Below are 13,722 nucleotides of genomic sequence, written 5' to 3'. Positions count from 1 at the left end.
CTTTACCCTGTTCAGAAAACCTTGATGCTACCGCACACAGAGTGATGATTTGGACGCTACACGGAGCCAAATTGAAACTCCAATTCTGTTCCGCGTGCAAGAAAACCTCAACAAAAATACTATTGGCATTTGTTTCTACCCTAACCGGGGCTCTGGGGTGCAATTTGGTCGCACGTATAGCCAGATATCTGTAAAGTGCAACTAAACCTTTTCATTGGTTGCATTGGTGCGCCTGATATTCAGCAGGTCCGATAAAAACAACAAAAAACAAAGCAAATCCAGAAATGTTTCCAGAAGTAAGACGGGGGAAACTACGTTTAAATGTTTTGACTTTGATTTATTTGAGTTTGTTAAGCACTTCAAACATCAGCACTTTTAACTTTTTTTTAAACAGATCAGGTTATTGCGATTTGTTGCTGCTGTGATTTAAATGAAGAAAAACATTCATCTGCACGTTTATTCCTGTTTTACATAATGTGTCAAGAAAGTAAATTAAAATGCAGGCTACAACTGGGTGAACCTAATAGAGAAAAATGGGGCATATAACAAAGGGCCCCGGCTTCATGCATTGGGGCACCAGCACGCAGAAAGTTGTGATGCATTTAAAATGAACTAGAAGAGCACCCTAGAGGGCATTTTATCAGGTATCCAAGAGGGCACTCTGCCGGTGTTTTTTTTTATTTTTTTTATTCGGGTCTGGTTAGGTTTAGTTACAAAAACCACTTGGCTGGGGTTAAGAAAAGATCAGATTTCCTGAAACCTTGAACTACGTCTTTGCAACAGTAAAAATGTCAACTCTACCTTCAGTATTCAGCCGAACAGGCAAATGTAATGCTTGCAGATAAGAGGTCTCCTAATGGGATTGTTCGTATCTCAAGGAGACATTCAGTCGTCCATTTCTCTGAAAACCAAATCTTACAACAAGAACGACGAGATAAAAGGACAAAACAGACGCAAACCTAATTGGCGGGGGAATACATCTGTGTGTGTGTGTGTGTGACTGAAAGATGTCCTCAGCGTCCACCTGAGAGAGAAGAGCCACAGAGACACTCTGAGCTCAGCTGTGTTTGTCTTGTGAGATGACCATCAGCTGCCTGTCTGTCATTGACTGACTGAGGGAATAATGGTTCCAAATTGCTCACATAAAATGCTATAAAGCCAGAGAAAGTGCATTAACACAGACTGAAGATACAGTCATCATGTCAACAAAAGGAAAAGACTTCCTGTGATAGTTCAGTGAGTTCATAAAAACTCATCAGCTGCACCAAAACAGTGTATAAAATATTTCATCATGTACTGACTGGTGGAAAGTGTCATTTGTGTTTGGTAGTAATAAAATCACTTTTCTTTACTTATTCTCCTGTTTTTCTCTTCTGTTGGGTTTTTATGTGCTTCCTTTACTGAAAGTGTTTTCCACAATCATATATTTAATATCCACTTCTAGATGAAACTTTTTAACATATTAACCGTAGTGCATCAGAACACAAAAGTTATGTACATACACTGTAAAAAATAATTTAATTTCACGGAACATTAATGGCTACAAATTGTAGTAAATTCATAGCAGGATACAGTAATTATTTACTGTCATATAAGTGTTATGGTTGGGTTACCATGAAAACACAGTACATTTCTGACCTCTCACTGTACATTTGTGCGATTAACAATAAATAAAGATGATAATTGATAGATGATAAGTGTATTTTTGAAGTAAAATTGTGTCTGGTGGCTGTATAAGCAATACATTACTGTGATTTTCATGTATGTTACTGTAAATTAATTACTGTATGCTACTTTAAAGTTACTGCAATTATTATTAAATTTTACACAATGTGTATGCAACGTGTGTGTTATATCACAGTAATGTTACTAAACCTAATTTTTACGGTGAAAATACAGTATTTTGTTGTAAATTACAATATGATGCTGTTGCAATCATCTTTAATTATTGTAAATTAACAACAATTTACAGTAATATTACAGAAATGTACTGTGTTTTCATGTTAACCCAGCCACAACATTACTGTAAAAGTACAATATTGTATTGCTAAATTACTGCATTGAGCTGTACCTACTTACTTGTTAAAATTGTTTGCTGTATTCTTATTGCAACAGTATCCATATTTCTCTGTAGATACATTACAGATATACAGAGCTCACATGTACATCCAAAGAGAAACCATTTGTCTGCCTCTCATTCTGATCATAATAAAAAGCTTCAGGCTGTGTTACTGATGCTTTGAACAGCTATTAACATCATTAAACAAAAACATTATAACCTGAGATTGTACACACAAGACTGGGCTCCTCTATCAAATAAGAGTTACAGTCTGGTTTTCAGTTTGGGGGATGAGGTTACCTTTTGCTGACTGCAACTTAAAAACAATACCTAAATCAAGAGGAAATTGAAAGAAAAAGCTTCATTAATAAAAATGTGCAACAAAAAGGATAAGTGAATGAATTGATTAGTAGAAAATGTTATGTAACTGTTTTTTAAATCCATAGCATGACTCTGTGAGGAAATGAAGTAACACCAGCAGCAAATGACTCATTAAATGTGTTTACAGGACATCTGTCTTCCCCTTTCACAGTAAATGTTTCCTGTTTTCAGCGCAATAAAGTCCAAATCCAACTTTTACAAAACAGCACAATGTAAAAACTAAATCTGGCTTCAAATGCTGCTTAGAGAATACATCATTTTGATTGTTGATATAATGCAACTTTTAAACATAAAAGTTAATATCATTAATATAATTTAATTAATATAAAAATATTATTGATATGCTGCTGCAAAGGAGATAGTATAAATACTATAGAACACATGTGAGACTGTATAAGGCCTAAAGTGCTTTTGCATCAATATGTTTTAATTCATGACAATAAAGCTATTTAAATTTACATTTTTCCGGATCTGGTGGACAGAGACAGCGATCACATGGTTTACAGTGAGTCTACACATTCTAACCCTTATAGTATAATGTATAATAATATAATATAATATAATATAATATAATATAATATAATATAATATAATACTCTTTTTTTAGGGAATTTGAATATATAACTTTTATATATAATCTAAACACAGCAAAATGATTTGATTTGTAGTTGATACCTTCAAAAGCTCAAATGTAGTAACGTTTTTGATAGATTTGCCTGGAGGAGGCCATGTTTGCCTCAGACTTAATAATATAATTAAAATCTATGTGTGGCTCCATCTGCTCAGCATGAACGTGACTGTCATGCTGTGCTGTGAGAACAAATAAAAACATACAGTAGGCTATATCATAACAACTCACAACTTATACAGTTAAACAGACAGCATTAAAAGGCTTACAGACAAACAATACAACCAAATAATAATGTTCTGTTTGTTGGTGTGATTCTGTCTCACTGAGCCTTCAGCAGGACCATCAGAGGACTGTGGTCCCCCTCTCTGCCTGTGCGTCGTTACTCCTCCAGGCCTGCAGGTGGCGATGTGTCGCTGAAGCGATGAGCTCCAGGTCTGTCGCTGAGGAAGACATCCAGCATGGTGGAGGCACCTTCACTGTTTCAGCTTGTCAACTTGACAGAAATAAAACTCTGGCTCATTTATTCTGGTTATCTACAGCAGTAGTTGTCGGTCCCAAGGTAAGTTTTGTGTTGCAGTTGTGAGTTCGTGATAAACGTCGTTGTGTGCTAACTGAGGAAGCTAACCTTTGCTAGCTCAACTGCTAAACTGAAGATCAGGGCAGGATTTGCTAACATTCATCTCTGAACTGTCACTGATGTGGACACTCAGGACATCTGTCAGTGGCTTCTGCATTTCATCCACAGAGTAATCTGAATTCATGTTGTACACATGTAGATCAACGTTATTGTAAGAGCTAAATCTGTTGTTATTATTATTATCTGTCTATAAATGAAGCAGCTACCTGAGTTGTGACGACCTTGGAGACCAGTTTACTTCTTGTGTGCAACAATTATCCTTTATCCTCCTATAATTTATTAGTTATTTCATGTATATATTTGTGATGGAAAAAATACTCAGATTAATTTGGCTACTAGTGTTAAAGTTGTAGTTCTTCAGTATAACAGACCTACGTTATCAGTAAAAGCATAAAAATCCTACTCAGGGTAAAGTGCATTAGTATTATCAGCAAAAAAGTACTCATGCAAAGAGTGTCAACAGTAACACGTTTCCCTGTGAAATGAAGGACAGTAGAAGGACAGTGCTTCCCTGTTTTGTTGATTTATTGTTTATTTTGTCAAATGTCAGAAAATAGAGATGATTCCAACATACCAGCACACTTTATTTATGACCTGCTCACTACTGAGAAGCTCAAACCAGAAAATGTTTGACCTTTAGACAGAAAAAAAATGAGTCAATTATAAAATTAATAGATGGCAATGATAAAATGACTTTAAAAAAACAAATTACTGGAAATTACATTTCTATCAACTGACTACTTGTTTCCGCTCCTACTGATATGTCTGATCTGGTAGGTCTGGAAACACCATGGAGCCCATAATGAGTCAGATTTGGCCGAGAGTCCTCCAGCGACTTCACAGAACCTCAGTGCTTCCCAGGAGGAGCCATTCAGGGTGTGCTGAGCCTACCGCTGTCCCTGCCTCCACCAGCTCCAGACATGTCAGACCCACACTCCTGGTTTCCCGCCTGTACCAGCCGTCAAACCTGCGTGATATGCAGCAGGACCCCCAGCTGAAAGGAGAGATGACTTGTAAGAGCCAGAGGCTCATGCAGAAGGCCGGGCTCATCCATCCATCTAACCCGGGTTGTTACTATTACCTTCCTGCCACCGTCCGCTCCATGGAGAAGCTGGTAAGACGAGTTTTTAAGGAAGTATTATGTCAAGTAAGCGTGGTGAATCTAGCTGTGCTTTTTGGTTTTGAAATTTTCAAATTCAATTTTTTATTATTTTTTTTATTTAAAAGACTAGCAAACCACTTTAGGAAGCTAAAAATGATCCAAATAAAAATGACGCGTATGCATAAGGTTAATTTGCTTTCTTCATAGTACAGCGAAAAGTCCCCAGTTTTTCTCGATTGTCACCCTTAAAACAAAGCCAACTGATAAAGAAATATTTCCTTTTCAGATTGACTTATTAAATCATTTTAGAGTCCTGAGGAATTAAAATTTTTTAATGGTTCATATGAAGAGCTTTCGCATTTTGATCCTAAAAATCGTAATAACTGGTGTCTTAAATCATCAGATGAGAGTAATCGACCAAGAGATGCAGGGAATCGGTGGGCAGAAGCTGGACATGCCCAGTTTGTGCTCAGCTGAACTCTGGAAAAACAGTGAGCGCTGGGACTTGATGGGTAAAGAGCTCCTCCGCCTGCAGGACCGCCACGGAGGAGACTACTGCTTGGCTCCCACACATGAGGAGGCGGTGACGACTCTGGTCGCCCACCAGACGACTCTTTCCCACAGACTGTTCCCTCTGCTTCTGTATCAGGTAGCTTTTACCCTGTTAACACAAGTGCATTTGGTGTAATGAGGTGCAATTCTTATGATTTATTTTATTTAACAACAGATCACTCGCAAATTCAGAGACGAACCGAAGCCGAGGTTCGGTCTGCTACGAGGGAGGGAGTTCTACATGAAGGACATGTACTCGTTTGATGTGAGTGAAGAAGCAGCTTACCAGACCTACGAATCAGTGTGTCAGGCATACACCAGGCTCTTCGCCCGGCTGGGTTTGCGATGCGTTCAGGTGCAGGCGGACACAGGTAACATTGGCGGTAAACTCTCCCACGAGTTCCAGCTGCCGGCAGACATCGGGGAGGACCGGATTTTGGTCTGTGGGAACTGCTCCTTCTCTGCTAACACAGAGACCATGTCATCAGACAGAACTGACTGCCCACAGTGCCACACTGGCACACTGGAGGAGTCAAAGGGTATAGAGGTCGGACACACCTTTTACCTGGGTAAAAAGTACTCTCAAATATTCAATGCCACCTTCAGCAATTCCCAGAACAAGCCTAGTATTGCAGAGATGGGCTGCTATGGTCTTGGTGTAACCCGTATTCTCGCTGCAGCCATTGAGGTGATGTCGACAGAAGAGGAGATCCGCTGGCCGGGCCTTATAGCACCTTACCAGGTGTGTGTTTTACCCCCAAAGAAAGGCAGTAAGGTGGACAAGGCAGCAGTCTTAGCTGAGGAACTGGTACACACTTTGGGAGAGACTCTGCCTGGTTTGAGAGGTGAGGTGGTTCTTGATGACCGTACACAGATGACCATTGGAAAGAGGCTTAAGGATGCCAGCAAACTCGGCTACCCATATGTTATTGTAGCAGGACAGGGAGCTCTAGAGGAAACCCCCAGGTTTGAGGTAATCTGTCAGCAGACAGGTGAGACGATGTTTCTCAGTAGAGATGGACTGTTCGATCTTCTGGGACGAGTGGAAACTGTATGAGTAACACCTCTGAATGTGGAAATATATGTTTTATGGTTGTGGGTACTTTGTAACAAGCAAAATGTAAGTGAGGTGATGGTTAAGTGAGGTCAAAGTTAAAAACTTTGAATGTTTGTATACGTTTTCTTTCATGCCAATAAGAGGACTGAAAGTATATTTTCAGTTGTTGATATGGCAAAAACTTACTGTCACAACAAACGCTCGATGATGGACCTGAGAATATTCAATTGCATTTGGTGTACATGATGTAAAACGCAGGAATGTCACAATTTTCTCTGTTACAGCCTTTCATGTTCCCATGCAAATAAAAACATGAGCCAACAGAGATGAACAGAAACAATGACCATTTGCTGTTGTGTTTTAAGTAGGGTTGCAGCATAATGAAATTTACATGGTACAATAACCATCTCAAAAACATATTACAGTTCCACAGCCACACGGTATACAGTGTCACGCAGTTATTATAAATATCCTTCTTATTAATATCAGTTACAGTTGGTTGAACAAAGCTTTATTGTAATCAAAACCATGAAATGAAAGTCAAAAAACAAATGAGCATTTCTAGTGGTGGGAAGCAACATTGTATTGTTACTGGTAACAGTCCATTTCATTTAAGGTAACAATGCATCATATTGACTTTAACTGACTTGTGAATAAAATCTTAACCTTTACAATATTTCCCTCTTAAATGTAGTAAAAGCATATAGCACACCATTGAAGACAATCAAGTAGCACTGACAAAGGTGGAAGAAGTAATAAGATCTCAAGCACAAGTGCCAAAACCACCAGATGAAACGCACTACATTACAAGTACAAGTCTTGCAAACATCTCATTATGCAAATTGCCATGTTTAAGGGACATAATTTATTTAAAATATCATTATTGTTACCTAAAAGCAGGAATGCATTGTTAATGTTGACTCATTATATCCTGTGTGTAGTTTTGTTTATGACAATTCATCATATATAATAATATATTGTGTATATTACACAATATATTATTATATGTATATTACACAATCATTACAATGATACCTTGGTAAATAAAATACAAAGGAAATACTGAGTAAAACCGACATTTAAATTGCATGTGAGTAGGCTACAGTACTTTGTAAATGTATTTAGTTATTTTCCATATCTGTCATCATCTGTTGTCCTGGAAGTGGCGGAACTAATATATTGGTACCGTGTTTCCGCACGGATTTTAATCGACGCTGTACCGCCCATGCACATGTGTAAACAAGGAGCTGGGTAACTTCTAGAAAAGGTGACGCCTGTACAGCTGATGGGCTGGTGGCAGTAATCTGTCACAGTTTACATCACATTTATAAACGACAAAACGTCTTTAAAATATAAATATTTTGATCCAAAATGGCGTCCACAGAGGAGCAGTATGAGAGCGACGATGGCATGGACGCGTTCATGGACAAATTCAAGACCCAGAGATATAACAATGCCTTTACTGAAAAAAACTGGGAAGAGGTAAGAAACTGTCTGTTAGCAACTTTAGCTTGAAAGTTATTTCTACGTAACTGAGCTGTGTTTACTTCAGTGTTGCTGTAAACTAGCAAGCTAACTGGTAAAACAAGTAATTTTCTGTCCACCCGCAGTGATTCCTCTCTTTTCTGTCCCATTCAGGAGTTTGATAAAATACCCATGTTCATGAAAACAGCCCCTGAAGAGATTGACCCAAAGAAGTACCCAGAACTAGCTTGTCTACAGGCCATCATCCATGATGAAGACCGAACCCCTGAAGGTAGCTGGACCACCGGGCTTTATTATCCGTGGAAACACCTGCTGTCCTGAGCTGTCCCAGTCACCAGCTTGTAATGACTTCATGTGTCTCATTGCTCCCCAGAAATATCAAAGAGCCTGAAAGATGAAGGAAATGCGTTTTTCAAAGAGAAGAGCTATGAAAAGGCCGTACTGTGCTACACAGCAGGGCTGAAGAAGAAATGTGGTGACCAGGAAGTCGACACGGTTCTCCTCACCAACCGGGCTGCAGCACACTTCCACCTGGGTGGGGATCTCATGTTTGAGTGACATACAGATACATTAGCAGCGTTTTAAGATGTAGATGTATAGCTGGCACCTTGAATAAGGATTGATATGCACATAAATGATAGGGTGGCTTACAAAGAATCAGACATCATAGAATAATATTTAACTTTTTTAAGTGAAGTAAATGCTGAATGCAAAAAACATTTATCTGCTCCTTTTATTCACATTTACAATCATGTACATGATGTGTTAAGAAATTCATTTAATATCTGTTATTGGGTGCTATCTAAATTATGTGCTGCTGCACCTAAAAACTATAGTCCGACCGAAATATCGATTATTATTATACACTTAATGAATGATTAAACTCAGTGCCCTGTGTTGTTGCGGCTCTGAGAAAAATAAAAAGCGATGCGGCTGTGTTTGCAACAGCAGCAGCAGTACCACCTTTAAAAGCAAGGGGGTGGAAACTTTCTGTTTTGGTCTTCATTTTTTCTGGTTTATATCACACAGGTAACATGCGCTCTGCCTTGAATGATGCTGCAGCTGCAAAGAAGATCAAACCAGACCACCTGAAAGCCTTGATCAGAGGTATGATAGATAAACATACAGGTTTTTCATCATGCAGCAACAATATGACAATAAATGTTGTTAGAAAATGTAAAATGTTAGAATAGTGCCCAAGGAAGTAAAACACTGCTTAGAATAAAGGTAAAAACAATCATGTGAACGTCTTGTATGTTTCTCTGCAGGTGTTCAGTGTTGTACAGCGCTGCGTCTCTTTGCAGAGGCCATCCAGTGGTGTGATGAGGGGCTCAAGGCTCATCCCACTGACAAGAAGCTGCTGGAGCTGAGAGCAGCAGCAGATAAACACAAGGTTCAGACACTAATGAGTTCAGTTGATATTTGCTGTGGAGGTTTTAATATCAGTCAGGCATAATGTGTATTTTTTGTTGCCTTAGCGAGCAAAAGAAAGAGACGCCAGGAAGGCCAAGGCCAAAGGAAAGAAGCTGCATGGTGAGAAAGAAGCTCTGCTGGCTGCTATAAAGGTGAGCATCCTAATCAACACTATGTATCTCTATCAAGTGTAAGTGAACATGATGTCAGATCTATTCATGCACTCTTTTCTAGCGATTCTCAGATACATTTGTGTGTCTTTTACGCAGGATCGAGGCATCAAGCTCCTGCAGCCTGCTCAGCCTGCTCAGCCTGGTTCAGACAGTGAGGAAGATGAGGCTGAAGGCTCCTCAGCAGCGATATCAGAGCTGAGCCTGGACGGCCTCAGCTGTCACGAGGTCACGGGGGCTCAGGTCTTCCAGGACGAGCAGGGCTCCCTGCACTGGCCGGTTCTCTTCCTCTATCCTGAACACCAGCAGACTGACTTCATCTCTGCGTTCTGTGAGAACAGCTGGTAATATCTTGTTCTTCTTGACAACATTTCTCCATTTTATCCGACTAAATAAAGACACTTTGGAGTTGTGTGTGTTTCTAGTCAGAAACAGAGCAGCAGAATCACTTCTGTATCTTTGTATCTGCCTTGTTTCAGTTTCATAGATCACCTGGCGGTTATGTTTGGAGAAGAACTTCCACCGTGGGACACAGACGGAAAATACCACCCACAAAATTTGCAGGTTTGTCAGCAAAAATGAGCTCTTTTAACCACAAGAAATAGTCAATCATATTTCTGTTCAAATAATATCAATATGATTTTTTGACCATATCATGCAGACCTATAACATATTGTTTACTTTTTTTATTATATAATATTTCTGTTGCATCCTTACTCTTTGAAGTAATGTGTTAATTTGATGCATGATATTAAAGTTTTCAGTTGTCATAAGTACAATAATCAAGAGTAAAAATGTCAAAAAGTGATGATATTTCATTATTGAGAACAGGGCAGTTCTATCAATAAATGACATTAATCGATTTCTAATCATTATTAACCACATTTGACCTTTCCCCACTTTTCAGCTCTACTTTGAAGATGAGCGTAAGGAGGCGTTCTACCAAGTCAACCCAGAGACGCCACTTTTAAAAGTGTTGCAGCATAAAAGGTACGTCCACTGAGAGTCCTGTTTTCATTGAGTGTTATTTCATTTTGATTTGGACCATGGCCACCAAGATTTCTTTTATTGGCTGGCAAGAGGTTGTTTGTGACTTCTTAATATCATTATTTTTGCAGTTATCAGTCTTCTTTATTTAATGACAGATATAAAGAAATAGACAAATAACCCAGTTAGAGACATTTAAATTACTTCTGAAATCTTTTCCTGCTGCCAGCTGGCTAGTGTTGCCACATTGAGCAAGCAAAGGTAACCAGTGGCACTTTAATTAAGTGACATACTGGTTTATCTCCATTTTTGCATGTTGTAAGCAGTGTATTACACTCCTTGAGGAATGAGGAGTTGAGGAATATATATCTCTGAAGATATTTTCTGTGAAAGAAATGATTTGTACCCTGGCGCTAAAGTTTCCTTGTACTCACTTCCTCCAAACGCTTGTGTCTGTGTGTTGACAGGTTTTTTGTCAAGGCAGGCACTCCCAGTTTCATCGTTCTTGTAAAGGGTTCCTCATTCTGGAAGCAGTTTTTTACAGGAAGGAAAGTACAAGGATTGTGAAAACAGTGGCCTTCAAATAGTGGACTCTTAATACACAAAATCCTCTGACTTTGTTATGGAAAAAGACACCCTGGCCAAGAGGAGGACACGCAGTGTGACACCAAATATCAATGTAAATGAATATAAAAACAAATGACATTTCTAGAAGTAATCCATGTGGATTCTTTGTGTTTCATTTTGTACAAACATACACTGCAGATTGAAAATAGCTTGAAGACATTTTTTATTAAATTGCATGATTGGACAGATTAATGGAAAGAAGAACATTGTAAGGTATAAACAAGTGATGTAAGTGGCTGTAAGTAAACATGAAACAAAAAACACGGCAAAGCTTTCTGACTAATGAGTCCTGTCCTCATCTGGTTCTGTTGGTTAGGCAACAACAAAAGCAACATAATCTCTAGTTCAGCTTTATTTTCCAGGAAGTAAATTAATTTGGACATCAGTATAAAAATACCTTATTGACAGAAGCAGATGTGAAGAAGTTCATCCACCTGACCTGTCACACTTTACCAGACACACTATACAGATGTTTGCCCTATAGGCTGGACACACTGGATACTTGTGTACTGCTTGGCAGCTGCGTTGCTGAATTGCTGCTGCTCACTCGCATGTTGGTGTTTACACAGGCTGCTTTGCTCCTGCCTGCCCGATCTGTTTACATGGAGTTTGCCTTTGATAATTATAAATAAATATGATGAGTTTGCTTTATCCCCTTTGAATGAGCGAGAAAGCAGGAGGGGGAAAGAGCGAGGGAGGGAGAGAAAGTGACAGAAAGAAACTGCCCTTCACCTGTTGTGTGTATTCATTCATTCTTCATGTCTGTGACGTATTCTACAGATACAGACATTAAAACTGTAGAAACAGGCGAGACTTCGAATATCTAGATCGCACAACGCCACAGCCACCCACATCTCATGCATCCAGTGTGGCTGGTCTAACCTGTTAACATGGACACCGAAATGTCTCTTATCTGTCATGAGCACTCCGGGTGATCATTAAAACATCACACGTCAAGTTAGATATGAATAAGTAAACAAAAATTAAATACATATTACGAGAAACCCTTATGTAAAATTAATATTCTTTTCACCATACTTTAACATTATAGAGACATGAAAAATAAATGCTACTTGGAACTTGATATAATATTTTGATTGATGTGTTTGAATATTTGTAGAGTTATGTCGATCTGATCAGGGGGGTGTTCCAGAAAGCGGGTTATGTGAAAACTCAGAGTAAGTTAACCCTGAGATGAGGGAAACTCTGGGTTTTCCGTTCCAGAAAGAGAGGTAACTGAAACTCTGGGTCAGTCACCATGGTAACAGACTCTGTGAACATAACCTGCTCGCTGGCAGGTTTACTTAAGAAACCCTGAGTTTCTACCCGTCTCCTCCCACATGAAGAACGCTGTTTGACATGGATTGTCCGTTCATTCCGAATCCAATTGACATCGAAGCACAACTTATTCGTAACGCTTTGCGTCGCGAGAGAATCTTCCGACCCAGATTGGATGTCCTGTCATTTCCAGAGGAATATCTGTTTGAACGTTACCGCTTTTCATCACACAGTATCATCTATCTTGAGAACATTCTCCGGCCACACATTACCAACCTCACACACCGCGGACGTGCACTCACATCACTGCAAATTGTATGCATAGCGCTACGTTTTTTTGCAAACGGTAGTTTGTGGGAGTGGGAGGACATGTTAAAACAGAATTTGGTTAGGAGTTTACATTACTATTTGAAGTAGCCATTGAATTAATATTTACTTTAACAGCCTTAGTCAATTAAAAAATAATAATAATTAACATCAAAGTGAGGTGCAATCGCCAAGCAAAACATGCCTTACCTTATTGAATAATGTTTTTATATTTCAGTTTTAGCTGCTTCCAAGTTCTTTTTTCCCCCGTTGGATTGCACCTAAATGGAAATCAGATTTTATTCCTATTTACATTCATAACTAGGCCTATATGCTACGATCTTACAGTTAAATGTTATGTCAATGGAATAGTTCAAACTTACGCGTTGACTCGGGCAGCAATTTCCTCCCATGCCCTTTCTCTGTCCTTCGCCGCTGCAGCTGTATTTGATTTCCGCTGAAATATGTGCTCATATTCTACGTACGCCTGCATTAGGACCTCCAGCTCCATAGGAGTAAAATAACTTGATCGCTTTTTGTCTGATGTCATGGTGACGATCGTGGTATCAGGGCTCCATTGACGATGGCTTTTTATAGTGGTTGTACACGCGCGTAACTCGAGGTGAACATACTCAGAGTTGATTGAACTAATTCAGATCAGCCGTTCTGGAACCGGATACTCAGAGTTTCCCATCTCAGAGTAAGTCAACTCAGAGTTCAGGGATAGACTCAGAGTTTGTTGAACCTCCTTTCTGGAATACCCCCCAGGTTTATTTGTATTTGTTTTTAAACAAAAAAAAACACAAGGGACTAAAATGAAAACATTTTACCCAATAGTCTATAGTCAGCAAGCAAATGTTAAAGGTCTAGTGTACAGGATTTGTACACTGCGGGGGTATCTATTCGGATCTCCATGGAGTCCACCATGTTGCACGACCATGTTTCTACAATTGCCCAGAATGGACAAACGAAACTCCGGCTCTAGAGAGGGCATTTTGAGATTTCATGTTTGTAGAGCCACTGTAGGGGTTTACGAT

At 39.2% G+C, this 13,722-nt stretch overlaps 2 protein-coding genes across 2 annotated transcripts; both read left to right on the top strand.

The window, feature by feature from the left end:
* Positions 1-3,465: 3,465 nt before the first annotated feature.
* pars2 (prolyl-tRNA synthetase 2, mitochondrial) lies at positions 3,466-6,744 on the top strand. The gene is made up of 4 exons (XM_084354872.1): positions 3,466-3,630; positions 4,486-4,822; positions 5,214-5,459; positions 5,538-6,744. The coding sequence occupies exons 2-4, from the start codon at positions 4,499-4,501 to the stop codon at positions 6,417-6,419; spliced, it is 1,452 nt and encodes a 483-aa protein (XP_084210998.1). The 5' UTR covers positions 3,466-3,630; positions 4,486-4,498; the 3' UTR covers positions 6,420-6,744.
* An 883-nt stretch (positions 6,745-7,627) lies between these two features.
* On the top strand, positions 7,628-11,387 carry ttc4 (tetratricopeptide repeat domain 4). Its single transcript, XM_084355981.1, has 10 exons — positions 7,628-7,901; positions 8,058-8,175; positions 8,278-8,439; positions 8,934-9,011; positions 9,173-9,297; positions 9,383-9,469; positions 9,587-9,831; positions 9,967-10,051; positions 10,395-10,477; positions 10,942-11,387. The coding sequence occupies exons 1-10, from the start codon at positions 7,791-7,793 to the stop codon at positions 11,039-11,041; spliced, it is 1,194 nt and encodes a 397-aa protein (XP_084212107.1). The 5' UTR covers positions 7,628-7,790; the 3' UTR covers positions 11,042-11,387.
* Positions 11,388-13,722: the final 2,335 nt, after the last annotated feature.

This window comes from Pagrus pagrus (assembly GCF_965226575.1).
Source record: "Pagrus pagrus genome assembly, chromosome: 6".
NCBI classification, from domain to species: Eukaryota; Metazoa; Chordata; class Actinopteri; order Spariformes; family Sparidae; genus Pagrus; species Pagrus pagrus.
The sequence above is the reverse complement of the archived record's forward strand: the minus strand, read 5'-3'. Positions and strand labels throughout refer to the sequence as shown.

Bases quoted from the DNA above. Each gene is read 5' to 3' on its own strand.
- ttc4 (XM_084355981.1), top strand. From the start codon at position 7,791: ATGGCGTCCACAGAGGAGCAGTATGAGAGCGACGATGGCATGGACGCG. The intron at 7,902-8,057 runs GTAAGAAACTGT...TGTCCCATTCAG, and splicing joins CTGAAAAAAACTGGGAAGAG to GAGTTTGATAAAATACCCAT. The intron at 9,832-9,966 runs GTAATATCTTGT...GCCTTGTTTCAG, and splicing joins GCGTTCTGTGAGAACAGCTG to TTTCATAGATCACCTGGCGG.
- pars2 (XM_084354872.1), top strand. From the start codon at position 4,499: ATGGAGCCCATAATGAGTCAGATTTGGCCGAGAGTCCTCCAGCGACTT. The intron at 4,823-5,213 runs GTAAGACGAGTT...TTAAATCATCAG, and splicing joins TCCGCTCCATGGAGAAGCTG to ATGAGAGTAATCGACCAAGA. The intron at 5,460-5,537 runs GTAGCTTTTACC...ATTTAACAACAG, and splicing joins TCCCTCTGCTTCTGTATCAG to ATCACTCGCAAATTCAGAGA.